The sequence below is a fragment of the Semicossyphus pulcher genome, unplaced genomic scaffold (assembly GCF_022749685.1).
Source record: "Semicossyphus pulcher isolate SPU_LCO1_2020_fin unplaced genomic scaffold, fSemPul1.0.p SCAF_2, whole genome shotgun sequence".
Taxonomy (NCBI): Eukaryota; Metazoa; Chordata; class Actinopteri; order Labriformes; family Labridae; genus Semicossyphus; species Semicossyphus pulcher.
The window spans coordinates 14,393,227-14,419,303 of NW_027211693.1; the positions used below are offsets into that span (position 1 = coordinate 14,393,227).

Consider the following 26,077-nt stretch of genomic DNA (forward strand, 5'->3'; position numbering starts at 1 on the left):
CAGCCTCTCAATAATGATAATAAACTTAATATTGATAGGTTTTGGGCTGTGATCTGGGATAAATAAATTCACTTGTTTTCTTTATTACTTCAGTGCTTTATTTAATTTGCCTGTTTTGTTAGATGCTACAACAACAAGTTAATTTCCCCTTTGGGGGCTCAATAAAGCTTATCTTATCTTAAAGACACCACCACAGACTTATGGAAACATTGTGTAGATCAGGGGTGGGAATCACAATACGTGGCCAATGATAACGATAATAATGAATAAAAAAGATAATGAATATATACCGTATTAATCCCAGAGGGGAAATTTAATGTTTACACTCTGCATGCCGCATACACAAAGGCACGAAATACACACGCACAAACAGGACCCTATGGATGCATTAATGGAGAGATGTCAGAATGAGGGGGCTGCACATGGACATGCGCCCCGAGCAGTGGGGGATTCAGTGCTTTGCTCAAAGGTACCTTGACAGTGCCTGGGAAATGACGCAGCACCTCTCCAGCTACCAGCCCCAATTTCCATGCATGGTCCGTACCAGAACTTGAACGGGCCCAACTCCAGGTCCCAAGCCGAGTCCCTACAGACTGAGCTACTGATACAGCCATTCTGCGATAATTTATATATTGCAGGACAGTCCTATATTAGTACATCACAATATCTGATTAACTTATTTGGCCAATTAATTTCTGTTCTCGTTTTCCGTCATTCATGTCATGTCATTGCAAGGAGTTATGAAGTAGTGACACTGTGAGTCAAAATCACAGGTAAATCTGTGCGCCATATTTATATTATATATATATATATTTGTAAATCAAAATATTGGCGCCAGCCTATTGATGATTGTCAGGACACAATACATCGTATTTTGTCCCACCCAATTTAGCCATTATCAAAGAAATCCCACTAAACCAAAACATGCCTATGTTGAATATCTCCATTTTTTTGTATGATTTTCAAAATGACCCTTGATTTTTGTTTTATTCAGAAAATCTCACTTACTGATGTTGCAAAACTTTGTTACATTTATTCCTCAAACCTTGTCACATCTGTCGTCCCGAAATTGTTCCCCATGCCACTCGGGCTGTCGGGTTCATGCAGTTTCTGAGGATGTTTTTTGTGCCCTTGCCGTCTCTGTTAGGAGGAGAATGCCAGCCACGAGTGCAACCAGAGATTAGTTGTCCTGTACGGTGTGGGCAAACTGAGGGATGAGGCGCGACACACCATCAAGAAAATTACCAAAGACATCTTGAAGGTGCTCAACCGCAAAAGCACAGCAGAAACAGGTAACTGTGTTCCTCTCTTTCACCAGCCTGTGACTTAAAGCTGTCCTGTGTCTCACATTTATTTATGTCTTACATTTCCTGGAAGGCAAAGCAAATCTGGAAGCCAGTAAAATCGTTTTAAAGTTTGGATATGTGTTCCTCAATTTGCCAGCTGGATGTTTTCCTGCATTTCTTCGCCTTTCATATGAAAATAAATAATATTTTTCCAGACAGCAGTTTGAAACGCAGGAGCTTCATCATGCTTGGATGTTTGTAAAAAATCATTCACATGCAGCCCGATTGTTCGCTTTCCCCACTGTCGCCATTCCATCTCTTATCCTCCTAATAACTCGTGCTTGTTAAATACATTTCATTTGTATTCCCTTTCTCCTGCCCTTAAGAGAACAAGCCTATTTTCTTTCTTTATCGACCCTGAGGGTGTTGCATTGCTCAATTTTCTTTTCACCCAATTTGTATGCTAATAAGTCTCATCTGTTCACAGCCACTTTATCTTGGATACATGTGACCTTATTAAGGTGATTTAAGGTTTTCAGAGTTATAATGGTGTAGATTAGAATGATTTAGTGTCACCTTATCACATCACTATGAGCTGATGGTGACCTTCAGCTCAAAATTGGGTTTATTTTAAATGAAAAGTACCAATTTTCTTTCCCTTTGAGTGTCTTTTGCACTGAAGCTCCAGATCGAGGGAGGCTGGGTGAGATAACGGACCGTCAGCTTAACTTGATTTCACGGCCGGTCCGCTCAGCAGACTGGAAAGAATACTGCTGACCAGTTATGAGTCGCTGCTCCCTCTCTTATTTATCATTCGTCTCTCTTTCCCACGTACGCAGGGGGAGAGGAGGGACAAAAGCGGAAGAGGAGTAAGCCGGAGGCCTTTCCCACCGCAGAAGACATTTTCTCCAAGTTCCAGCACCTCTCCCACTTTGACCAGCACCAAGTCACCTCCCAGGTCAGACCAGGAAGCCTCGTTCTTTTGTGTCCTTGTGTGTCCCAGTGCATGTTGGATCACTTAATTATTTGAGGTAGCCGCAGGGTTTCTAAATGCAAATACCTCAGCAGCCCAAAACAAAAGACCCCCCTCCCCTCTGAAGGTGGCTCATTTGAATTTAAATGTAATTTGAATGTATTTTGATTCCTCTTGAGGGATGGGTGAATACAATTTGAATAGATAATGCAGTCAGGTGACTTTCACTTAAAAACAAAGCAGAGCATAATGTATTTAGATTTCTCTGAGGGTTTAAAGAGAATTTAGTTGAACGCGATACTGTTAATGATGCAATATTATAAGTTCTTAAACACTTTATATGTTAAAATTAAAGTGGTAATCTTGAAGATCTCAGTTTCGTTCTCTTTAGTGGTAAACAGTAATTGCGGGAGCACACTTCCCAGATATCCAGACAGTGTCGCATGTGTGACGTCCACGGTTGGCTCCGGCTGTAACTCTTGATTTTCCTCGCTGACGGTCGCTTTCCTTTTTAGACTGTTTGCCTTCATCTGAGCTTCTTAAAAGATCTGTCCTGCTCTGCCACCTTTGTTGGCACCCATATAAGTATGAAAGCATTAGTTTATTACTTTGGGAATTGGCTCATTCCTGTTGTTGGGAAATGAATAAAAGTAAAGAATATCCATAGATCTTTTTCAGAATCAGAAATACTTTATTTATCCTCGTGGAAAATGTGGGCGTTACAGTTGCTCTGACACAGAGAGAAGCATGAAAATATAGGGAATAAAGTAATATAGCAAATATAAATACAAGTAAGAATACTTAAAGTATGTGCATTAATATACAATAAAATAAGAAATAAAGACGATGGTGATTTTAACATACATGCCAGAATTAAGTATAATTGCCTTACATTGCGATTGCGCCACAGCGCCGTAACAAAGCTCCACCATTAAGCCGCTTTTGCCAATTTGCATTAAACCAAGCAAGGCTGGCGTAAAGCCGCCCCAGTGTGTGTTTTTAAAAAGCATCCTGGTGTTGTGGAAGCAAATGGTGGTGACGTGTAAACAAACAGTGCAAGCACACGGTGCTGTTCTTTCTGCCGGCACCACTGTTTGCACAGGCATCATTTCACCTCTGTTACTACCTCTAAAGTCGGCTCAGAGGTGGATCGACCTCGCTCCCCTATACCGCCTTTGTGCGTTCTACATTAGAGATGAGGTGGAACAGTCCCGCCTTGACCTGGCGATGTAATATGACGTGTCTTTAATATGAAGCTACGTCCAGCGCAGTGTTAAGACTGGGCAGATTAAGGCTAGCTGTTTACTGTATTTCCAAAGGTTAATACAACCACGCAGAGACACTATAAGAAAAGAACAGAAGTGTAACACTGAGAAAAGACGTTCTATTGGGGCTCTTTGCCCTGTCACTGTGAGGTTTCTTTTTGCAAAGCTAATTGCAAGAAAGCTATATTGTGTATCTCCATATATTGTGTAGAACCATTCTATTAACATTACTCTAAAAACATACATCTTGAAAGATTTATTAATTTAACCATTTATCTGCAACAAAGCCCATGAAGAGGAGTAAATCTGTGATATATTTTTCATTTACCGTAAATTCTCAAATAACAGCCGGTAGTCAAATAAAAGCCGGCTCTCTATAAATAGTCGGGGGCGTGGTCGACACGAACAAAGGAAGGAATGAATTGTATCATTCTTTTTATTTACAAATACGAGCCAATAATCATACAATCATGTTACTTTTAACAATTCAACACTTTGTTGTTGTGGATTACTCATCTCAAGTGTTGGTGTCCTGTTTTAGTCACTGCGGGTGCAATCAAACTGGAGCAGTAATGAATGACTTTATTTTCTGTGTGCTGCATTGTTTACAGAAAATGAACCCGTTTTTCTTGTGATTTACTTTAATTAATAGGTCTTGCCTTTGCCGAAATTTCAACATCATGATACAGATTAGTAAAAAGTAAAAATTCAAGCTTTGTCAGGTCTGTCCTCGAGAGGAGAAGAAAACTACTTTTAAAATGCTCGTTTGTTGAACTGAGGTTGGATTGATCAAAGTCGAGAAATCTGAATGCTGAACGGCTTTCGTGACACAGCGTCAGGGAATTTATCTCAAGTTGAATTTTTCATCTTGCTCAGGGCTTTAACATCGATCTGAAAAGAATCAGGTACAAAAAACAGCGCAAACAGAGCAGATCATAGAAAAATGAGGCTTCATACTAAAATATGACCACATGTACAGAGGGAATTAGAAATAACGGCCTGTCTCTAACATAAGCCTGCTTCATATAAAAGCCTGATACCCTCTGCAGCTGAAGTAAATAAAGGCCCCGCCCACTAGTTTATAGAGTAAGATCAGTGAGATTAAAGACAAAGTTTTAATCATTTATATTCCCATTTGTTATTTTTCTTCTCCTTCAGTTGTCAGGGTTGTCTCCCTCAGACATCAGAATTCCAGTTGCAGACGGAATATTTTGGCACTGCTTGAACATTTTCTTTTGTTTTAAACGTCTGTCCTGGAGCGCTGCTGAAAAGTCGTGCTGCAGCTCGGTGTCAGAGCCAAGGCTGTAGATATTGTGTGTTTTTTTGCATGTTGATGATGTTTTTTGTTTTGCGTGCAGGTGTCCAGGAACGTGCTGGAACAGATCACCAGCTTTGCCTTAGGGATGTCTTATCACCTGCCTCTCGTCCAGCACATTCAGTTCATCTTTGACCTCATGGAGTACTCCCTCAACATTAGTGGCCTCATAGACTTTGCTATTCAGGTACGGCCCGACATCATCACCGGAGATTAACTTGGACAGAAAAATCTCATCATTGTTTGTAAAAAATCCATTGGCTGTGTGTGTTTTGCAGCTTCTGAATGAGTTGAGTCTGGTGGAAGCCGAGCTGCTGCTGAAGTCGTCCAGCCTGGTGGGCAGCTACACCACCAGCCTGTGTCTGTGTATCGTAGCTGTGCTGAGGAGGTACCACTCCTGCCTCATTCTCAATCCTGAGCAGACGGCGCAAGTTTTTGATGGGTATGTCTCTTACATATTTACTTGAAATTTCAGCATTGATTTTCATTGGTGACCCTGGATCTAAGTGTATTTACTGTACTGAGACAGACATGAAAAATAAAGCCTAATAAGGGGATGTTTATGCAGATGAAGCACGGTGAAAAAATGAGTTAAACTTATAATTACAGTCGTAAAAAATGTGTTTCAGATTGTTACAGCTGGTTAAAGGATGGCTCTGCTCTCCCTGAGCCTCATTCTACAGTCTATAATGAGATTTCTCACAGCATCGCTGACGGGGCACTTCCTGACCACAACACTATTAGCAGTTGTTTGTGATGCTGTTAATTTAGAAATTCCAGCTGATTCTGCTTTTGCAGTGGTTGAAAGTCATTTTGGATTAAAGCATTTGCTAAACGCCTTAAGTGTTAAAAGATAAGGATAGCTTAAAGATAGCTTATGTAAAGCCTTTAATTAAAAGAAACCTAATTAGATATAAGAGTAGTGCTTATACAGAAAATACTGTGAAAGGAATGGATCAGCATTTTGGGAAATACGTTTATTAACCTTCCTGTAAAGATGGGAAAATAGATACCAATCACATGAGCTACCATCAACATGGAGCTAACATAGTTTAGCACTAAGGAGGGAAAGACCAATGTAGATGGACAATGCTTCTCCATCTGCTCTCACTGAAGCCAAAGTAGCGGGTGGAGCCGCTGTAGCCACTTCCACGAACCAAAACAAACACTTAAATTACCAGAATAAAACAGCAAGGATCCTGCACGCCGCCGTGTTTAACAGCAGAACAGCTTCTTGTGTTGGCCTGAAGCAGACGTTCACAGATATGGAAACTTCATTAACTGTAGTGATTGTTTGAGCTACATTTTATGCTACCTCTGGACAGAGGAAGATTGGCTCATTCACCCTGTGTCCAGCCTTTATGCTAAGCTAATTTAGTGGCTGCTGAATTTTGCTCCACACTACACTACTTTGAGTCTACAGACGTGACAGTGGTATCAATCTTCCCATCCAACTGTCAGTAAGATTACCGGATAACCATTAGTCAAAATGTCTGCTGAATAACGTGCGTCTATGTGTTCTCAGGTTGCGTATTGTGGTGAAATCAGGTGTGAACCCGGCAGACTGCTCCTCAGCTGAGCGCTGTATTTTGGCGTACCTGTATGACCTCTACACGTCCTGCAGTCACCTCAAGAACAAGTTTGGAGAGATCTTCAGGTAGAAAACATTTCCAAAAACGTAGCTCTGCTTTAGAGACTTATTTTGACTAATCCCTCAAAGATAGAAGTCTATCTTCTGTCTTTGTTTAACATGATTCACTTTTTGTAACTTATAGTTGATTCTTTTAGCCATCAGTGCCCATTTATCTCTTCATTCTCTCCTTTCTCCTTCTGCTCTCTCTCAGTGAGTTCTGCTCCAAAGTGAAAAACTCCATCTACTGCAACATCGACCCGTCGGACTCCAACATGCTTTGGGATCCTGTGTTCATGATGGAGGCCATTGCCAACCCCTCGGCGCACAACTTTAACCACTCTATGGTGGGCAAAGTCCTCAACGACAGCCCGGCCAACCGCTACAGCTTCGTCTGTAACGTGCTCATGGATGTGTGTGTGGATCACAGAGACCCTGAGAGGTGTTGTTTCTGTTCTTTTTACTCCTCTCACTGGTGCAGTTTTCCACTATATGTCGGACTTGTTTTATATCGTGTGTTGTGTTCGCAGGGTGAACGATATTGGGATCCTGTGTGCAGAGCTGACGGCGTACTGTCGCTCCCTGAGCGCTGAGTGGCTCGGCATCCTGAAGGCTCTCTGCTGTTCCTCTAACAACGGCAACTGTGGCTTCAATGATTTGCTGTGTAATGTCGATGTAAGTTGTTCTTATGGTGGAGGGTTGTAAAATAACCTTCTTGCATGTGTTGTAAATCAGCAGGCTATGATGTGCGTTTTATTTTCCACACTAACAATGTTCATTCTCTTAACTGACTAATAAACTAATGCAGAGCTGCAGCAAGCGATACATATAGAGTTTTAAGATTAAGATTCATCGTAGACATGATCCAGCTCTGACCTTCCAGATACCGATTCTGATACCTAGACTTAAAGTGTAAAAAACCTTCTGCCTGTCTGTATTACTCTGCTACACCAAACACGCACACACACGTTTTGCAGCTGGTATGTGTCGGCCATTGTGCGGTGCGTCTCTCTGAAGCACCGAGGCAAGGAGAGAGAGAGAGAGAAATGTTGTTTATTCCAAAAAGTACACTTTATAGCTGGCAAAATGTTTAAATACGACTAAAGTTATCATTATAGTTATGATTCTTGGTGTGGACCACCTTTTTACCTCTAGGTGTTTAGCTTAGTTCTACCGTTAGCTGTTACCATAAGAGCTACCGTAACACGTCAAGAAGGAACAGGGCAACCTCTGCATCGCTCTTCTGTCCCTTACACTCCCACTCGCCTGATCCCTCTTTTTATTTAGGGCTCTCTTTGTAGCTTTTTTCTCCCCCAAGCTCTTTCTTCTTTTTGCTTCTTTAGCAGTGCCATTGTTGACAAAGGAAGTACAGGAAATTTAAGTTGCCATAGCTCCTGACTGACCAGCCTCTACGTGCGCGCCGCTGACACTAGTCATGTAGAAGCCAGATGATGCTAGTTTGTACAGAGTCGCTGTGATTGGCAAGTTGCGTGGAAGGCTAACCCTGATTGGTTGTTTGATTCAACCTAAATACATAGGGGCGGGTGCTCACAGTCACAGATCAGCAATCATTTCAATTTAATGTTGTAAGGGAAATGCAATGAACCAAACTTGTTATTTTAACAAAATGCTTATGAAATAATGTTGCCTACTGTAGCTTTAAGTACTGGCCGAGTAACCTCCGATAATGGTGCAATAAAAAAACCGACATAAAATATGGTGTAAAAACACTGCACCACTTTACCTCAGCGGTTAAATTTCGCGTCCCATGTACAGAGGCTCAGTCCTGGATGCATCGGCCGTTCTAATATTTAGCAGTTCTCTGATTATTGCTTTTTTCATGTCACAGATTTCGTGTTATAAAGTTGATCTCTGTGCTCCTTTCCTTCAGGTCAGCGACTTGTCTTTCCACGACTCTCTGGCGACATTTGTAGCCATTCTCATTGCGAGACAGTGCCTGCTGCTAGAAGACCTGGTTCGCTGTGTGGCCATTCCTTCCCTCCTCAATGCAGGTAAACAAACTTCCTGCGACACAAAATCAGATTAAAAAGGTTTATCAGATCATCATCCATTAAAAGAGTGGTTTCTATGTCAATATGAATTAATTTCAAACTGAATGTTTTAAACTATGTTTATTACATAGAAGTGGAAATTGTTGGAGCAGTTTCTTCATTTTTTTAAGTTCAGTTTGGTCAGGTATGTAATTGTACATTTGCACTGGCAGAAGCTGGACGTAAGCCATGTATTCTATCTATTAAAACCATTAATCAATTACTTTTAGCTAACTGTTAAGACCTCTACTGGTTTACTGCTGCTTCCTTTCCGTGGCCAGTCTCAATATGTACGAATTGGGTTTATTTGGATATATTTTTAATCACATCCAAATTTATATTTTGTCAAATTTTGTTATTTCATGTCCCCCCCTGGCATCGGAAGAACCACGAGCCCATGGTGGGGAGTAACTGCTTTAAACTATCATTTAAACTGAACCACGTTATTAAACTTAGTTCACTTATTCGTCTTTTCTATCTGTGATTCAGCTTTGCCAGGGTTCTCCACGTCACCACCACCCTTTCAAGCATCTACATGTATACAAACACCACCGCCATTAGACTTTGAACTAATGACTGAGCACGACATTGTAGCCGGGCTCGTAGGAAGGAACACCAAACTGTTTAATGCATTACTTCTATCAGAGAGGAGAGTAAACACGGCGTGTTTGATCTGCGTCCACGAAGCCTTGGTGTGCGCTTTGTGCTCTGGCCACAGAAGTGCCTCTCTCTCTCTCCCCACTGTTAATCGTTCTTCCTCTCAGCTTGGAGACAAGGCTCCATTCAGCCATGCTGTTTGTTTGGGTCTGGCTCATTTTATAACGCTGCTACACAAGCCAAACGACAGCAGCTCTGGTTTGTGGTAAATGCTTTGTTCTCACTCCCCTCGTCTGTGAAAACTCCACTTTGTCCTGTTTTGATTCGAGGTACATGGAGGACAAGTTTCAGATTTTGTACCTTATCTTAAAAATGTGATGTAAATAAACTCTAACTTGTCCGTGCTTATCTTCAGCCTGCAGTGAGCAAGACTCTGAGCCAGGAGCCAGACTCACCTGCAGGATTCTGTTGCACCTTTTCAAGACGCCACAGCGCAACCCGGTCCCCCAAGACGGCGTAAAGTCAGGTAGTGGAAACAACCAGAAACCTTTAAACCATCAACATTTTCTCTTAGACCTGATTGTCAAAAGGGTCACTTTTTTGCCTTTTTTGCAGATAAATCCTCTGTTGGTATCCGGTCATCATGTGACCGTCACCTTCTTGCTGCTTCTCAGAACAGCATTGTTGTTGGAGCAGTGTTTGCTGTCCTCAAAGCTGTCTTTATGCTGGGTAAGAATCTTTGCTGTAAGCTTAAGGCCAAAACCTGACAAACATTTATTAAAGAAATGATGATTATCGGGGTAAGCTTAGGTCAGTTTGCCTTCTCTAAACTCTGTTCTGCGTCAGCTCAGCCTCAGTTGCCTCCTCAAAGGGATCGATGCAGATTTACATGCTGTTAAAATACTGCATCATGATGTCACCGATTGATCTCACTGTTCTCTCCGTGCCTTTTTTTTAAGGTGATGCAGAGCTAAGAGGCTCAGGACTGTCACACCCTGCTGGCCTCGACGACATATCTGAGGGGCGCAATGTCTCCATAGAGACGGCCAGCTTGGATGTGTATGCAAAGTATGTTCTGAAGACGATCTGCCAGCAGGTGAGGATATGAGATGACACGGGATGAATGATGTAAAAGCAATGAAATCCACGACCACCGTTCAGTAAGTCGGTGTGAAATGGGGAAGATGAAAATGAAGGTACTGAGAGGAGTGATTAATGTGTCTGAAATAAACAGTTTTTTTTTGTGTAGAGTTGAGAAATCAGGCTTTCTTTTCATTTTTAACTATTTAATCTCCTGTTTTTCTGAGCCACTCATGTCGCATAGATATGAGGCCCAGAGAGAGATTGCAGGCAATAGCTCAGAAGGCATGCTCTTACATCTCTAATTACTTTGGACACATTCTCTACCCAGCAAGGCTCGAGCATGTGCAGCTCTAGTCCTGAAAAAAAAAAAACCCATTTTCATCACCTGCCACCTGGCTTTTGTCAAGCTTGATAAACGCTGTCCCATTTTTATTCTGCCACTTCTTTCCCTCTGTGTCATCTTGCAGGAATGGGTCGGTGAGCGCTGCCTGAAGTCTCTGTCCGAGGACAGCAGTGCCCTCCAGGACCCGGTGCTGGTAAACATTCAGGCCCAGCGGCTACTGCAGCTTATTTGCTATCCACACCGCCAGCTGGACAGCGATGATGGTGACAACCCTCAGAGGCAGCGCATCAAGCGCATCCTACAGGTCAGGAATACACAGAATCTCACATACACTTGTGTCCTTTTGTTTGTGACAGAGAATCGTATAGTTTTGGGTGAATAAAGGTTGTATAGTTTAAAGGTATAATAAGTAGGATTTTTCAACACATTCAATCTGGGCCCCTCCTCCTGGGCTCTTCATCACAAGAAGCTCACTCTCACCCTCTCGTGGCATCACTAACCTTTGCGTTAGCATGCTAGCCACCGGTTAGCTTGTCCTACCCGGTTTGAGGCATCTACCTGTCCAACAGAAAGAAGGCCAACTCTGCATCGCTCTTTCGCCATGTTCACCGGTCTGAATGGGGCCCAGTTGCTAATCTGAACCACTCCCACACTCGCCTATACGCTGTGATTGGCTCAGGGAACTACAACAGCGCCCCTCCTGAAAACGTCCTGTGCAAAGCAAAACAACAGAACCGATGCAGAGGGAAGGGTCTCACAAGGGTCTGCACACACTCACCAACACACATGTATAGAGGCCCATAAGTGATGATTCATATTATATTATATTTGTAAAAGTCTATGTGTTATTTTTCTAGGAAAATCCTACTTATTATACATTTTTAAGTAGTAGATCCAACTACGGTAGGTTTCTCAAAAATAACAATAACCTTCATTTAACCTGAGAAGATGACGGCCTTGCATGAATACTCTGAGGTGTTGCTGCCCTCTCCTGGCTGAATTGTGCACACTTTTAATAGCTTTTGACCAGAAAAGGGAATAATACATGTGACTAACAGTTCTCCTTTCTGGTTCGTAGAACATGGACCAATGGACGATGAGACAGTCGTCCCTGGAGCTGCAGCTGATGATCAAACAGAGCACAAACAATGTAAGTGTTCAGTCTTAACCATTTAAAGGACAACATGTAAATGTGAAGTCTTTTTCAAATGAATTGCTCTGAATATTCCACATTTACTTTCCAATAGGAGCTCTACTCGCTCTTGGAGAACATAGCAAAGGCCACCATAGAGGTGTTTCAGAAGTCAGCTGAGATGAACTCCAATAATCCCTCAGGGAACGGAGCAGCTGCTCAAGGAGGCTCCGGTTCAAACAACAACAGCGCTAGCAGCAAGATGAAGCCAATTTTAAGGTGTCTATCTTTCTGTTTTAATTTATTTTGTTTGTTTATTTTTTATGTGTCCTTTGTGATGTTGTAACTCAACTCTCTTTGTTTGCACTGTGTGCTGCAGTTCATCAGAGCGGTCAGGTGTGTGGCTGGTGGCGCCGCTGATAGCCAAGCTGCCCACAACAGTGCAGGGCCATGTACTGAAGGCAGCAGGAGAGGAGCTGGAGAAAGGACAGCACCTGGGTTCTTCTTCACGCAAAGAGAGGGACAGGCAGAAACAAAAAAGGTCGGCAGATGTGCATATTTCTTCTGTTTAATCTAATTTAGAGATTAAATTTAATCTTCCACAAGGACAAAATCCTTCGCCAGTATCTGTAATAGTGTCTTACTTACTGGCATTTTCATTCTGTGCCACCCTCACAGGCTATGAAAGCTACAAAAGCTAACATCTGCACCTGATTTCTTCTTTATTAAATTCCTTTTTATCCCCTCTCTTCAGTATGTCTCTGCTGAGCCAGCAGCCGTTTTTGTCTTTGGTGCTGACGTGCTTGAAGGGACAGGATGAACAGAGGGAAGGCCTCCTCACCTCCCTCTACAGCCAAGTGCAGCAGATTGTTACCAACTGGAGGGAAGACCAGTACCAGGACGACTGCAAAGCAAAGCAAATGATGCACGAGGCTCTGAAACTGCGACTCAATCTTGTAAGAACTTCTCGACCGCTGCAAGCTTTCTTTATAACGTCCATCCAGAATAACTTTTAGCTCTAATAGACCAGAAATGGGCCTGATTTCATTACATTTATTATCTGCAACAAAAGCCACAATAACCTCATAACTGTCTTAGACTAACAGTATTTTTCTTCTCCTAACAAGGTGGGTGGCATGTTTGACACCGTGCAGCGCAGCACCCAGCAGACCACTGAGTGGGCCGTGCTTCTCCTTGACATCATCAGCAGTGGCACGGTGGACATGCAGTCCAATAAGTGAGTGTGGACTGAAGAGGAAACCCTATTGATCCTCTAGTCAGATACTTCAGTTATTATATTCGATTCAAAAACTCTGCCTGGCTCTTATGTGTTCTTCTCTCCAACAGTGAGCTCTTCACAACAGTGTTGGACATGTTGAGTGTGCTGATTAACGGCACGCTGGCTGCTGACATGTCCAGTATCTCTCAGGGCAGCATGGAGGAGAATAAAAGAGCCTACATGAACCTGGTGAAGAAGCTCAGGGTAAGAATATTTCTCACACACAACACGCTCGCCTTTTAACAAGGTTTTCTTTTACTTTGAAGTCCAGGATCATAAGATTTGTATTATTCTTTTATTTGGAGTCAGAAAGGGTCTTTTAAAGTAAAGATGAAACAGTTATAATGAAACTAGAGAAGATAGAATCACTCCTCCCAAAATAGTCAGATAAACAAAAATGTGACAAACCCCAACAGCAGGGTAACAAAGTAATGTGTCACCAAAAGGTTTTCAGGCTAGATGTAAAGTAGCAAAGGTTTATTTTTACATTATCTGTCTTGATGAGCTCATAACTCTACAAACAAGAGAGATTTCGGTAAATTTACTCGCGTAGAAATTAGACAAAAGGCCCCCATGGTCCTTGAATTGAGAGACTTTCATCCCTCCATTGGCTCCCTGAGTAAACGCCAAGATCCTGTTTATTACATATATAAAGCACTGCATGACCTCGCCCCCAGTTACATTTCAGACCTTCTCGTCCCATATTCTACTTCTCGTCCACTCCGATCATCTAAATTCAGCCTTCTATCAAAGCCACGTTCCAATACCAAAACAAAAGGTGATCGCGCATTTGCTGTTGTAGCCCCGACCCTCTGGAATCATCTTCCCCCAATCCATCAGATCTGCTTCTTCAGCCTTCAGCCTTCTTGGAGCTCTCCATCCCCGCCTTGTGTTTAAGTTTGTTTTCGTTTTGCCTTGTTGATAATATATTTTTTATTTTTATTATTGTTGTGTTTGTGAAGCACTTTGTAACCTGGTGTAGAAAGGCCTCTAAATAAAGCTTTACTTACTTACTTAACAACAATGTACTTACTTCACTGTTAACAGAAAGAGCTCGGAGATCGGCAGTCAGAAAGTTTGGAAAAGGTTCGCCAGCTTCTGCCGCTGCCCAAGCAGACCCGTGATGTCATAACCTGCGAACCTCAGGGTTCGCTGATAGACACAAAGGGTAACAAGATCGCTGGATTTGAGAAGGAGGTAAGTGCTTAATCACAAGTTAATGTAACTTGGCATCAACCTGCAAAGTCACACAGTTTATGATTTCCACACCACAATTTGCATACAAATAATATTAGGTAATTAAGAGGGAAAAAGTTACAGCAACCATTTTGGATCAACAATATTTCATTAACAGCAGTATTATAGTTCACATGCTTTATTTGATTTTGCTCTCAGGAGTGTAAGCATCATCTGCACATGCTGATCTTAACATGAATAACACTGCTGTGTCTCTGCGTCATCAGGGCCTTCAAGTGTCGACCAAACAGAAGATTTCTCCCTGGGATGTCTTTGAGGGTCTCAAACACTCCGCCCCCCTCTCCTGGGGCTGGTTCGGTACAGTGCGCGTGGACCGCAAGGTTACCAAATTTGAGGAGCAGCAGCGCTTTCTGCTCTACCACACCCACCTGAAGCCCAAACCTCGTAGCTATTACCTGGAGCCGCTCCCGCTGCCCCCTGAAGAGGAGGAGCCGCTGACACCTGTCTCCCAGGAACCAGAGAAGAAGATGATAGAGCCGGTGAAGCCCGAGAAGAGTGCGCCCGCTGTGTCCTCTGACATGAAGAAGAAACCCAGCAAGAAGAAGAAGACTCCGGCAACCAAGCAAGACGTCAGTTGTGTTTATAGTGTATGATTTAAGAATAATAGGCATGTATGTATTTACAAAGAGTTTAATAAATGAGTGTATTTATCCCCTTTTGTCAAAAGGACTATGTGAACCGTACACCAGGCGGTGTGACCTATGGGACTAATATGCCACCTGAGCTGATGCAAAGCCACCCATATGGCAGGCTTTACAGCCAGCAGGCCATGGGCATGTACGCACAGAACCAGCCTCTACCTCCAGGTCTGTTCAAAGCACATGCACACACCAGTATGCCTTCAAAATCAGCATCATTGTTTTATCAAATTGAATTTGTTGTTGTTCTTTTCACAGGTGGTCCAGGTTTAGAACCTCCATACAGACCCGCCCGCAACCAACAAATGAATAAAATGATGCCCACACGGCCCAGCTACCCAGGCATGATGCCCAGCATGCAGGGAAGCATGCCTGGCATGATTGGTATGGACAAGCAATACCCGATGGGTTATAAGCCCCAGCCTACCATGCCACAGGGCCAGATACTGCGGCAGCAGCTACAGGTCAGACTGGTGAGTCAGTGAGCACTGACAGGTCAAGCTACTCCATATTTTTAAGTAGAGTTGACCATCAGCAGGAGTTAGTGAAATTAAACAGAATGAGAGCATTTGATTCTCTGTTTGATTGCTGACATGTTGTCTCTCTTTTCAGAATCAGAGCATGATTGGGCAGCAGATTAGACAAATAACCCCCAACCAACCATATACTTCAATGCAGGCGTCTCAGGTAAATCTATTCGTGTTGCTTTTTGTTTGTTTGTTTTGTCAAGAATTGCATTATCCATCTGACACCTTCATGCATTGAACAGATATCATCTGACGCCTTTAAAACAAACTGATGCTCAAAGTTGTAAAAACAGGATTCCCTTTACCTTGACAGTTTTCAGAGTTTACCTGGTCCTGTTTGGTTTTACTACATGAAGAATTCTGACCCAGACATGGCCAATAAACATATAATGTCCTCCTCTGTCTTGATTTTGACTAATTACATTGGCTTTGTCTGTTCAGAACATATCTCAGGGCTATACCACGTACAGTTCACACATAGGGATGCAGTCGCATCCGTCCCAAGGTGGTGGTATAGTTCCTCCCTCCTATGGGAACCAAAACTTCCAGGGCACCCATCCTGGAGCCAACCCGGCTGTGGTGGATCCTCTTAGGCAAATGCAGCAGAGGCCCAGTGGTTACGTTCACCAGCAGGCCCCGGGCTACGCACACAATATGCAGAACGCACAAAGGTTTGTATTATTTTGCAAGGAAGGTTGTTCGTTTCTTATTATGGGAATACCGTCAACCTTCTGCCATGATACTTAAACTACACTGCTACCTGTGTCATACTTCTTCCTGTCCTGTACACCTCAGGTTTTCCCACCAGCCCCTCCAGCAGAATCCCATCATGCACACTCTCAACCACATGGGAGGCCAAGGTGTCCATTCAGGCATGCGGCCCAATCAAATGCTGGCAGAACAGCAGCAGCAGCAACAGCAGCAGCAGCAACAAGCAGCACAGCAGCAACAGCAGCAGTACCTCAGACAACAAGCACTCAGAGTAGGTCTCTAGAATGATGGAATTTAACTGTGCTCTATCATCTTATAAAGGGCATTGCCGGATATATGATGCATACTTCATGAGATTGGGATTACTCTTTATGTTAAAGATCATGCTTGACTTAAACACTGCTTTCCTAACTCTTAGATGTCACAACAGCAGCAGCAGGCTCAACAAGTTCAACAACAACAACAGCAACAACAACAACAGCAGCAGCAGCAGCAGCAGCAGCAGGTCCAACCCCAGCAGGTTCCTCCTCAACAGCAAGTTCCACAGCAGCAGCAGCAGCAACAACAGCAGCAGCAGCAGCAGGTGTCAGCGGTGCAGCCACCAGGCCAGGGTCAGAACCAGGGCCTGGGCATGCAGCCGCTGCCCCCCCAGCAACCTATGGTAGGTCCAGTCCAGGTAGTCCTTTTGTACATAGGATAAGTAATGTTTGGAGACAAGTTTTCACTGCGTTTTGGGAGTGTTATGTTGGTTGATTTTTACTTGTTAATAAATCTTTATATGTTTTTGAATAATGCCAAAAAAAAAATCACTGCAAGTTTATTCTCATAGCATACTAAAACAAGTAGACATAATATGGTATGCATTTTGTAGAATGAATGTGACTAGTAAGGATTTAAAATCGACTGAGGCAGAGAACTGCTGTGCTTGGAGCTAATTATATCGTTACCTCAAGAAAACGGCTTTGTTACTGCAACGTAACGAGACAATCAACCCGTTAATCACAAGAAATCAAAAGGCCATTTCCTCTTATTACTGCTGTTTATTGAGATCAATAGTGCCAGCATGCATAAATGGTATCTTGATGGCTGTTGCAACTGATTTAAGCTGAAAATGTTAGATCAGGTACCAAATATTGATCAATGCATCAGACAGTAAAGCAGTAGTACTTAAGTCACTGTTTGGTTATGAACCTGCTTAACAGTCATGACAGTGATCTTGAAGGCAGATATCAGGTGTGACCCAATCTCAGATCCCATCGGCTTTAGTCGGACGACGATATAGCCTCTGGGGACAACGGTGAACATGGCGGGCGTGTAGCCCTTCCGTCTTCCAGTCAGGACTTCCTTTTCCACGTACTGCACTGTTTACAGAAAACATTTTTCTTGTGATTTACTTTAATTAACGGTTCTTAGGTTTGCTGAAATTTCAACATCATGATGCAGATTTGTAAAAAGTAAAAATTTTTGTCAGGTCGGTCCTCAAGAGGAGAAGAAAACTTCTTCTAAAATGCTCGTTTGTTTGTTGTTTGAGGTCGGATGGATCATTTTTGATGCATTCGAAGAAACACTGAACGGCTTTTGTGACCACGTCACGGAATTTATCTCAAGTTGAATTTTTTATCTAGAACATATTGTTAGCTGTTAGCATGCAGATGTCTGTTTAAAGAGATTAATAAGAAGCTAAATCATTATCAAATAGCTGCTGATGGGATCCGGGATGTCATTACGGCACATTACGTTCTCCTCACAGACTGGTTTTACTGCATACGCCTCAGCCTGTTGATACGTGATTGGCCAATATTACTCGGAATACAAGCATAGTACAAACAAAAACCAGAACACTTGCTGTCCCTAAAATTCACGTTTCTGCATAAAGATTAGGTGTGACCAAATAACACAAAATCGTACTTCAGTTTTTCATAAATAGGCCCGCCTCTTTTTGTTTTCACAAGATAAAATAGCCCGAATTAACACGTGATTTAGAGATGACAGCGCTGAAAGTAATTGCAAGCAAGACAGTTTTCAGCTTGCATAAAAATGTAATGAAATTGTTATACTTACAATGTTTTATTCTCTTGTAGTTCCCACGACAGGGAATGCAGCAGACTCAACAGCAGCAGCAGACTGCAGCTCTGGTCAGACAGCTGCAACAGCAACTTTCAAGTAAGTCAAAAACTGTATTTAGATATTTTCACTGCAGTTTCCAGTGTTTCTTTTTCTTGTGTATTGATGAAAAACATTTTCATGTTTATAATGAAACTTTCCCTCTCTTTTCAGATACACAACCAGGACAGGGCACCAACTCATATTACTGATTGTGCTTGTTCATAGTAGTACGGAGAAAAGGCTCTAATTATGTGCAAAGTTCCGGCTCTGCAGATGAGATATGTCCAGTCCGGTGTAGGCTGTTTAAGGCACAAAGGACCACCACACAGATGAACCAGATCTCATCTCGACCGCTGAGGCAACGATCAGAGAATATCTTGACTTCAGTCGTGTAATTATGGATTATCAAATGAGGGATCCTGCTCTGAAGTAAACAGATAATGGTTAATAATGGTAAAGTCTATGTAAAAAAGTACCAGAAATTATAAGAATAATGCAATTTTTTTTATTTTATTTCAATTTGTACAATTTTTTCAGTTTCGTGTATTTCTCATTAAAAAATCATGTCAGTTTTTATGCCTTGTACTTTTATGCCTTTAGTCAAAGTCATCTTGCTAAATGATAGATGCTTGTGTTTGGTGTAAATTTTACATTTCCTGTGAAGAAAATTATTACAAAATGTAACTCAAGACATATAGCCAATCTTTATAGACTTTCCACAGCCTTAATTACTGTTGTCATTAGACAAGTTATAATTTCAGCATGTGTCTCAATCTATCATGGAAATATTGATAATGACTGCAGCTGTGGCCGTTTTTAATGCAGACATTGTAACTTTTAATAATAGGAAAAGCACAGATATTACTAATTGTACCTATTTTTTCATGATGGCTGTGTTCATTCAAGAGTCTTACTGAGCCAATATACACAACACCACCCTGAATTTAAAGCAGCTAAATAGTATTTGGCCATCATTAATCTTATTCTTTACACTCACTGAGATGTGTCAAAATGTTTTACATGAAAATTTAATGAGTCGGGTTATAGTAATGTCAGGTTGCATCTTTTTTTGCATTAGACTATTAATGATAAATTGAAAATAACATCTGCAACTATTCAGCAAAGGCAACGAAAAAGTAAAATAGAGCTATATTTTTGGTGAATGTAAAGACGCATGTATATACACGTCAGGTTTAGTATAGAGTTAGAATTTTTTTAACTACAAAATATCCAATGTGTTGCAGACGTACAGTCCTTTCTGCCATGTATTTATATTAAAAAAAATACTAATTTGATATTTCAAACAAAATGAAATGGATATTGACAGCAATATTTTAAGTCCCCGATATAAACCACCATGAACAGTCTTAAATAGTTAAATAAGTTTAATAGATGGTGTCAAAAAACTAGGTATAAGGTATACGTTTTGAGGTACTGATTATTGACAGCAAAACAACTGGAGTGAAGAAGATTTCAATGCAGGCACACCTCCGTGTTGAGAAGATAAAGTTAAACCAACCAGAGGAGCTTAATTCCTTTATTGACAGAATCAGGATACAGGAAACAGGAAACATTTCCTCATTTCAATTTTGCTGCCTTTTTCATTGTCTTTGGTTTTTGTTTATCCACATTCGGTCTCTCCAAGCGACTAAAAAGCACTCCCGAGTCAGGTCCCAGCACTCTCCCTTCAAAAGGACAGTCCATCCCTTGATACCTTGGCAGAAAGTTCAAATCCACCCATCTCCTCTCATCTGGTTTCAAGCCGAGTCGAGACAGCAGCTTATGTGAAATCTCTGGTACTACTGGTTGAAGGAGCGTGCCATAAATCCTCAGGCTCTCAAGGGAGACATGGATGATGGTGTCTAGCCAGCGCTGGTCTTTACTGTCCCTTCGATCAAGCTTCCAAGGTGCGTGGCGGTGAACAAACCCATTGGTCTGCCTCACACAGGCACTGATGGCCTCCAGAGCTTTGTATACATTGATGCTCTCATAGTGCTCCTCTACCACAGCAGGGAGATTTTTTACAGCGTCCAACATGTGGTAGTCTTCAGCCACAGCTCTGCCTCCCTGATCAACTGGGAAGGACTGAGAGCAGAAAGAAGGGTAGACCTGAGCCGGGTTAAGAGCCGGAGCTGTGCAGCGGTTAAGCAGACCGCCCAGAGTGTCAGCGAGCTCTGCGTTGAGCATCTTGATAACTTTATCGTCTGTATAATCACAGTCTGAGTCTGGGACACCCTGACGCAGAAGAAAGTACCTCATACCATCAGTTGTGAACATCTGAGAGCGTTCAAGAGGATCCACCACATTACCCAAACTTTTAGACATCTTCTTCCCTCCGACTGTCCAGTGAGAGTGAACATATATCGTCTGTGGTAGCGGCAGTCCAGCGCCTAGCAGAAAAGCTGGCCAGTAGATGGCATGAAATTTTAAGATGTCCTTCCCAACAATGTGGTGGGCAACGTCCCACCATTGATCCTTTTCTTCTGGATATCCAACAACTGTGAGGTAGTTTACCAGAGCGTCAAGCCACACATAGATGGTTTGTTCAGGGTCACCAGGGACTGGGATGCCCCACTGAAGGCGGCTTTTCTGACGGGAAACAGAGAGGTCGGGAAGCTCCTCCTGCAGCATGTGGAGAACAGCCTGGTGGAAACGCTCAGGCTGTACGGCCCCGGGATTTCCTTCAAGCCAGTCGAGCAGCTCAGAACGAAATGCAGAGAGACGGAACATGTAGTTCTCCTCTTTCATCCACTCCACCTGCAAGAGATTGGAGAGAAGATGTACAACTGTTTCCACAGGCTGAGTAGTACCATTACAGCCAAGATGAGCCAACTTGCCTTAATGTGTAATGTGTAAAATTTACACTTAATCATCTCTACTGAAATCACATTGCTATGATCCAAATTTCACACAAATTACCTTGTGTCCACTCTCCAGCGACACCTTGATCTCTTTCCCTGATGAGTCCAAAGCATCGACCACCTGCAACGGCGTGAGGAAGCTTTCATCTTGGGTGGAATACCAGCCTTCATAACTCCCCTTGTAGATGAGCCCTTTGTTCCAGAGCACTGACCAGAAATGCTCCACTGCCTTGCGGTGTCTCTGCTCAGTGGTTCTTATGTAGTCTGTGTACGATATGTTGCAGCTGCCGAAGAGATGTTTGAATCTCAAAGACACATCAGTGCAGAAGGTCAGGGGATCTTTTCCTGCAGCTTCAGCCGCTTGCTGGATTTTCAAGCCATGTTCGTCTGTGCCTGAAATGTAAGTTAATATTGTGTATTATTATCATTATTTGCTTGAAAAATCTTAAATAGCTTCTTTTCCCCCTTGGTGATCAATAAAGGATTATCTTATCTTTGTCTGGCAAAAAGTCTGATTTAAATCTGAAAAAAACTTCAAATTCCAACATTTGATAGACTGCAACTAAAAAGTATTGAGCATATCTGCTTAAAAATGACTTAAAATATATAAGAACACTTATACTTTCTTATTACAGCATAAAACAAATAGCAAGAGCGGTTACAAACATGTGTATTTTGTTAAATAGAGGAATTACCTGTTGCAAACTTTGAGTTGAATCCCTTCAGTAGTTTATACCTGTGTAAGCAGTCAGCTATCACAGCAGAATACAAGTGTCCTAAATGAGGAGACGCATTAACATAAAAGATGGGAGTTGTTACGTAGTAACTCCTGTCCTTTTTGCAGGCGTTTGTGCTCGTACATCTCAACAGAGTTATCCTCTGATGTGTCAACAGAGCTGAAACTGGTGAGAAAAATGGGCTTTGTCGGAGTCTGTCAACAGCCTTACAGCTTCTGGTGACGTACAGCCATTGGGTCCTCATCATTGGAAAGCTGGTGATGTCCACATGAAGTCCACCGAGCGACTGTTAGTGCTGTAGATATTTTTAAAGTGCTAGCTATTCATTTAGCTAGCTGAGTTTTCACTCAAAAACTAATAAGCTGAGTAACACAACTACAGTCAGAAAAAAACATGGAAGGTCGTTAAGTAATAGTGCTAAATGCCTCCCATTTATCTGAAAGGAATCAGTTAATTTTATGCTTTTATCGTGAACGAGCAGCGCATGTTTTGTTCGCTTGTCAAGGTTAGTTCTTCTTCCGGTCTTACCCGTCCAATCAAAACGCTACATAGTATGGCACAGACACAATCTACCAATCAGATATCGAAGACTCTTTACGTAACGTTCTACCAAAGTTATCAGCTTTCAGCTATCAGAAAGCCTCCTCCCTCCTTACCGTTTCCTTGGACACTACCAGGAAGTACCGGGTGACAACAAGCCAATCAGCTTATCCACTTCCTGCACTCGGTCAGCGACGACGAATGGGGCTGACGTGACAGCTGAGGTAAAACATTTTATAAACTGTAACGTTAAGCGGCAGTTAATAGTATGTTAGATTTAACTAAATCATAAACAAGTCAGAGAAGTCGTTAGTTTTTCTTTTCTTACTATCTCTAGCCGTCTTGAAAGCTAGTTTCAACCTCGTTGGGGTAGAAACAGTCAGTCTATCATGTGACTTTAAACATGGGGTGCCTGTTGCTCGACTCCTCCTGAAAGTTCTGTTGAAGTTCAGTTATTTGTTGCATACGTTTGAACGTTATTCTGTGTCACCTGTTGTTATAGATGGAAGTGAACCGTACAGACTTTTACATCGGTCTCGCTCTGGCTGTGAGCTCCAGTGCGTTTATCGGTGGAAGTTTCATCCTAAAGAAGAAAGGCTTGCTGCGATTGGCCAGCAAGGGCTCAATGCGAGCAGGTACTGTGGAAAAATACCCTATTAAAATGAAACTAAACTTTATCTAAAAAGTAATTGCTGAAGGACATAATCAAAAATTAATTAACATGTAACGAACAATACTATATTGTAAAATACTTAATTACATTACATGTAACCTCTGTTAAGGGTAGGCCTACTGGATAAATAGTAGAAATCTCTGGGAAGCTAGATATGTCTTGATGGGAAGTTTTAGAAAATATGAATATGAGAATAATACACTAAAGATGTAACGTCATAAGGTCTGTGTAAACTTTAAATGAAGGCCAATCGATCTGTACAGGACTTTTATTTGTATTCAGGAAGTTGTGGTAAGAAGTGTTTTCTTGTGAAGAAGCTAATGACCCTCCAACCTAGGTGAGAAATTATTGTTGGTGAGTCATCTGTAACTGTTTTGCTTTCTGTTCCTTACAGGTCAAGGTGGATATGCTTACCTTAAAGAATGGCTGTGGTGGGCAGGACTAATATCAAGTAAGTGAATGCTTTACAGACCTCATTCTGCAAAATGGGTGACATTGACAGCTGTTTGTTATTCCACTTGGTTACACTGCTCACCAGCCATACCCCGGAAACATTGCGGCCTTTGTTTTTCAAGGGGGAAATGAGGTTAATGTGGGTTTGGTATTTTTGCTGGTGACGTTGCAGCACCCACACCCTCTCTTTGAAGCACACATTCCTCCAAAGAGTACATTTGCACACGTGGGTTGGAAAAGAATAATTTTTCAATGTTAAACCAGCTGCTTCACTTATGAACTCATGCACACTGATGGTCATGTTTGTATTCTAGTGGGAACTGGAGAGGCTGCTAACTTTGCTGCATATGCATTTGCGCCTGCTACACTGGTGACTCCTCTTGGAGCACTGAGTGTACTTGTAAGGTAATTGTCTTTGTTTGTATTATTTAGCCGCATGTTAACACAACATTTGCTTAATGTGATACAGATATTCCTAGCCTTCTCACTACTTAAAGTCTATATTTTACGTTTCTTTTACTTTCAATAAATCAATATGAAATACTAAAACAAGCAATTAATTCATCCCACTACATAAACAACTATTGTCTGTTTAGCTAAGCAGAATCTGTGTTGCAGACCTCTATAATCCAAAAACATAACTTAGTCACATTGTGGGAATGGCTGACATTTTCCTTTAATAAGAACGTGGTAAACATGTAGTTTATCCCATGAACCCTCCTAGTGATGTAAATGCTTCGAAGAGCAGTGGTTCACAACATTTGGCTGTTAAAGTTAAATTAGCAGTATTCTGATTGAGGGATTTTAACAGTATTTAATAAAAGCAGCTAAAAGCAATCACAAGACTTATCCTTTTTATAATGTAGCAACATTTCTCCTAACTTTCTGTTTCTGCATCATTTTTTTGTCCTTCCAGTGCCGTGCTCTCCTCTTACTTCCTGAACGAGAGGCTGAATGTGCATGGGAAGATTGGTTGTCTGTTGTGCGTCATGGGCTCCACAGTGATGGTAATCCATGCCCCTCAGGAGGAGGAGGTTGCGTCCCTCAGTGCCATGGCTGAGAAGCTCAAAGACCCAGGTAGGACCAGCCCCTCATTAGTATGATCTGATTAACCACGCTGCGGAAACTGAATCCCACACAAGGGTTGGATGGATTTCTTTCAGGGTACTAACTCCTTCTTGAATGCTCCCACTAGGTTTCATTGTGTTTGCTGTGTGCGTTGTGGGAAGCAGCCTGGTGCTTATCTTTGCTGTGGCTCCGAGGTTTGGACAGAAGAATGTGCTGGTCTACATCCTGATCTGCTCTGTGATTGGCTCCCTCTCTGTGTCTTGTGTCAAGGGCCTGGGCATTGGCATTAAGGAGCTGTTTGCTGGGACAGCCGTGCTGAAGGAACCCCTGTTCTGGTCCTTAGTCATCTGCCTGGTAGTCTGTGTCAGCGTTCAAATCAGTTACCTGAACAAAGCCCTGGACATCTTTAACACCTCCTTAGTCACTCCCATCTACTACGTCTTCTTCACCACCTCCGTCATGGCCTGCTCAGCCATCCTCTTCAAGGAATGGTTGAGTATGACCACTGACGGGGTTGTGGGAACAATAAGCGGGTTCCTCACTATCATTTTGGGGATCTTCCTCCTCCATGCCTTCAAGGACATCACATTTAGCTGGGATTCCCTCCCACTCTACCTAAGGAAGGGTCCCCAAGGCTGTCCGTGGGGGAACCAGCCTTATGTAGCTCTCCCCATCGACGCCGAAGCAGAGGATGAGATAAAGCTACCAAGAGAAGGAGGCTCAAACGGGGGGCGGGGTACGCACCAAAGAGCTCTTTAAAGGAAGACCAATTATTTAGCTCATACTTGAGTAATGGTACTTATAGCAATTCTAAAGCTTTAACGCACACTCCAGCTTTACAATATGACGTTAGTTTACTAAATCTGAATTTCAAGTTGGAATAAGTGAACATATTGGCTCTTTCATTACACTGGATTTCTTATATATCATAGTTGAAAAGAGAGGACAGAAATCTAATCTTAAAGCTACTGTGAGGAACTTTTATTTTGTGTTTATTTTGACGGCCCCTAATGACAAAGCAGGACATCTTTTCTCTTTGCTGATCCTCTCCGGTACATAAATCCAATCTGGTTCTGCTTTCTTCTAAGCTTGTGTACTGCTCTTTGTTAAACTTTGCAGGGTAAAATTTAGACAAAGGCTCATTCAATCTGCAAGCTGTAAATCTCTTTGTCGAATGTCGACCGGGTGGCAGAAGTGACAGCCATACAAAATATAGTCGAGCATTACGATGGTGGTCTGGTTCACTTCTGGGGTTATAAACAGGCATCAGTATTAAGTTGAGTCTATTTGATAACCACTTTTAAACTCCTCGAAGTACATTGAAGTGTAACTTATATCAATGTGAAAGTCTGTTACACTTCTGAGTGCATTTTCTACAGCAGCCAAGGAGTAACAATAATTGAACGTTGAATCCTTGCCTGCATAAACCACATTGTGCCTTCTGTTACTGAAATAATAACCTTATTAGGTTTGCACTTTTAACCTTAGCGTATAGTCTACAAATATGATTTTATAACCAGTGTTAAGGAAAAAATAACTTATTTGCCCTGAA

At 42.1% G+C, this 26,077-nt stretch overlaps 3 protein-coding genes across 5 annotated transcripts in view; 2 read left to right on the forward strand and 1 right to left on the reverse strand.

The window, feature by feature from the left end:
* The window catches only part of med12 (mediator complex subunit 12), a 29,753-nt gene extending 10,986 nt beyond the window's left edge, over positions 1-18,767 (forward strand). The window contains exons 16-43 of one of the 3 annotated variants that reach the window (XM_069669842.1): positions 1,148-1,292; positions 2,126-2,244; positions 4,883-5,026; positions 5,118-5,281; positions 6,365-6,496; positions 6,684-6,911; positions 7,000-7,144; positions 8,361-8,481; positions 9,533-9,643; positions 9,733-9,846; positions 10,077-10,213; positions 10,668-10,847; positions 11,622-11,693; positions 11,791-11,954; positions 12,055-12,216; positions 12,430-12,631; positions 12,803-12,912; positions 13,023-13,158; positions 14,002-14,151; positions 14,418-14,780; positions 14,879-15,017; positions 15,108-15,322; positions 15,462-15,536; positions 15,818-16,047; positions 16,172-16,358; positions 16,506-16,748; positions 18,169-18,250; positions 18,365-18,767. In XM_069669842.1, the coding sequence (XP_069525943.1) occupies positions 1,148-1,292; positions 2,126-2,244; positions 4,883-5,026; positions 5,118-5,281; positions 6,365-6,496; positions 6,684-6,911; positions 7,000-7,144; positions 8,361-8,481; positions 9,533-9,643; positions 9,733-9,846; positions 10,077-10,213; positions 10,668-10,847; positions 11,622-11,693; positions 11,791-11,954; positions 12,055-12,216; positions 12,430-12,631; positions 12,803-12,912; positions 13,023-13,158; positions 14,002-14,151; positions 14,418-14,780; positions 14,879-15,017; positions 15,108-15,322; positions 15,462-15,536; positions 15,818-16,047; positions 16,172-16,358; positions 16,506-16,748; positions 18,169-18,250; positions 18,365-18,402 (4,308 nt within the window). In that variant the 3' untranslated portion in view covers positions 18,403-18,767. Of the gene's footprint in view, positions 1-1,147; positions 1,293-2,125; positions 2,245-4,882; positions 5,027-5,117; positions 5,282-6,364; positions 6,497-6,683; positions 6,912-6,999; positions 7,145-8,360; positions 8,482-9,532; positions 9,644-9,732; positions 9,847-10,076; positions 10,214-10,667; positions 10,848-11,621; positions 11,694-11,790; positions 11,955-12,054; positions 12,217-12,429; positions 12,632-12,802; positions 12,913-13,022; positions 13,159-14,001; positions 14,152-14,417; positions 14,781-14,878; positions 15,323-15,461; positions 15,537-15,817; positions 16,048-16,171; positions 16,359-16,505; positions 16,749-18,168; positions 18,251-18,364 lie in introns of all 3 variants that reach the window. The other 2 variants (XM_069669843.1, XM_069669841.1) reach the window with 2 other exon arrangements.
* Positions 18,768-19,723: 956 nt separating this feature from the next.
* Positions 19,724-22,149, reverse strand: mars2 (methionyl-tRNA synthetase 2, mitochondrial). Its single transcript, XM_069670418.1, has 3 exons — positions 21,750-22,149; positions 21,113-21,447; positions 19,724-20,950 (listed from the first exon to the last, which is right to left on the reverse strand). Exons 1-3 carry the CDS (start codon positions 22,036-22,038, stop codon positions 19,772-19,774), a joined length of 1,803 nt encoding a protein of 600 aa, XP_069526519.1. The 5' UTR covers positions 22,039-22,149; the 3' UTR covers positions 19,724-19,771.
* A 324-nt stretch (positions 22,150-22,473) lies between these two features.
* LOC138598361 (magnesium transporter NIPA2) lies at positions 22,474-25,366 on the forward strand. The gene is made up of 6 exons (XM_069670144.1): positions 22,474-22,555; positions 22,834-22,966; positions 23,399-23,455; positions 23,772-23,862; positions 24,374-24,534; positions 24,653-25,366. The coding sequence occupies exons 2-6, from the start codon at positions 22,834-22,836 to the stop codon at positions 25,282-25,284; spliced, it is 1,074 nt and encodes a 357-aa protein (XP_069526245.1). The 5' UTR covers positions 22,474-22,555; the 3' UTR covers positions 25,285-25,366.
* The last annotated feature ends 711 nt before the right edge of the window (positions 25,367-26,077 follow it).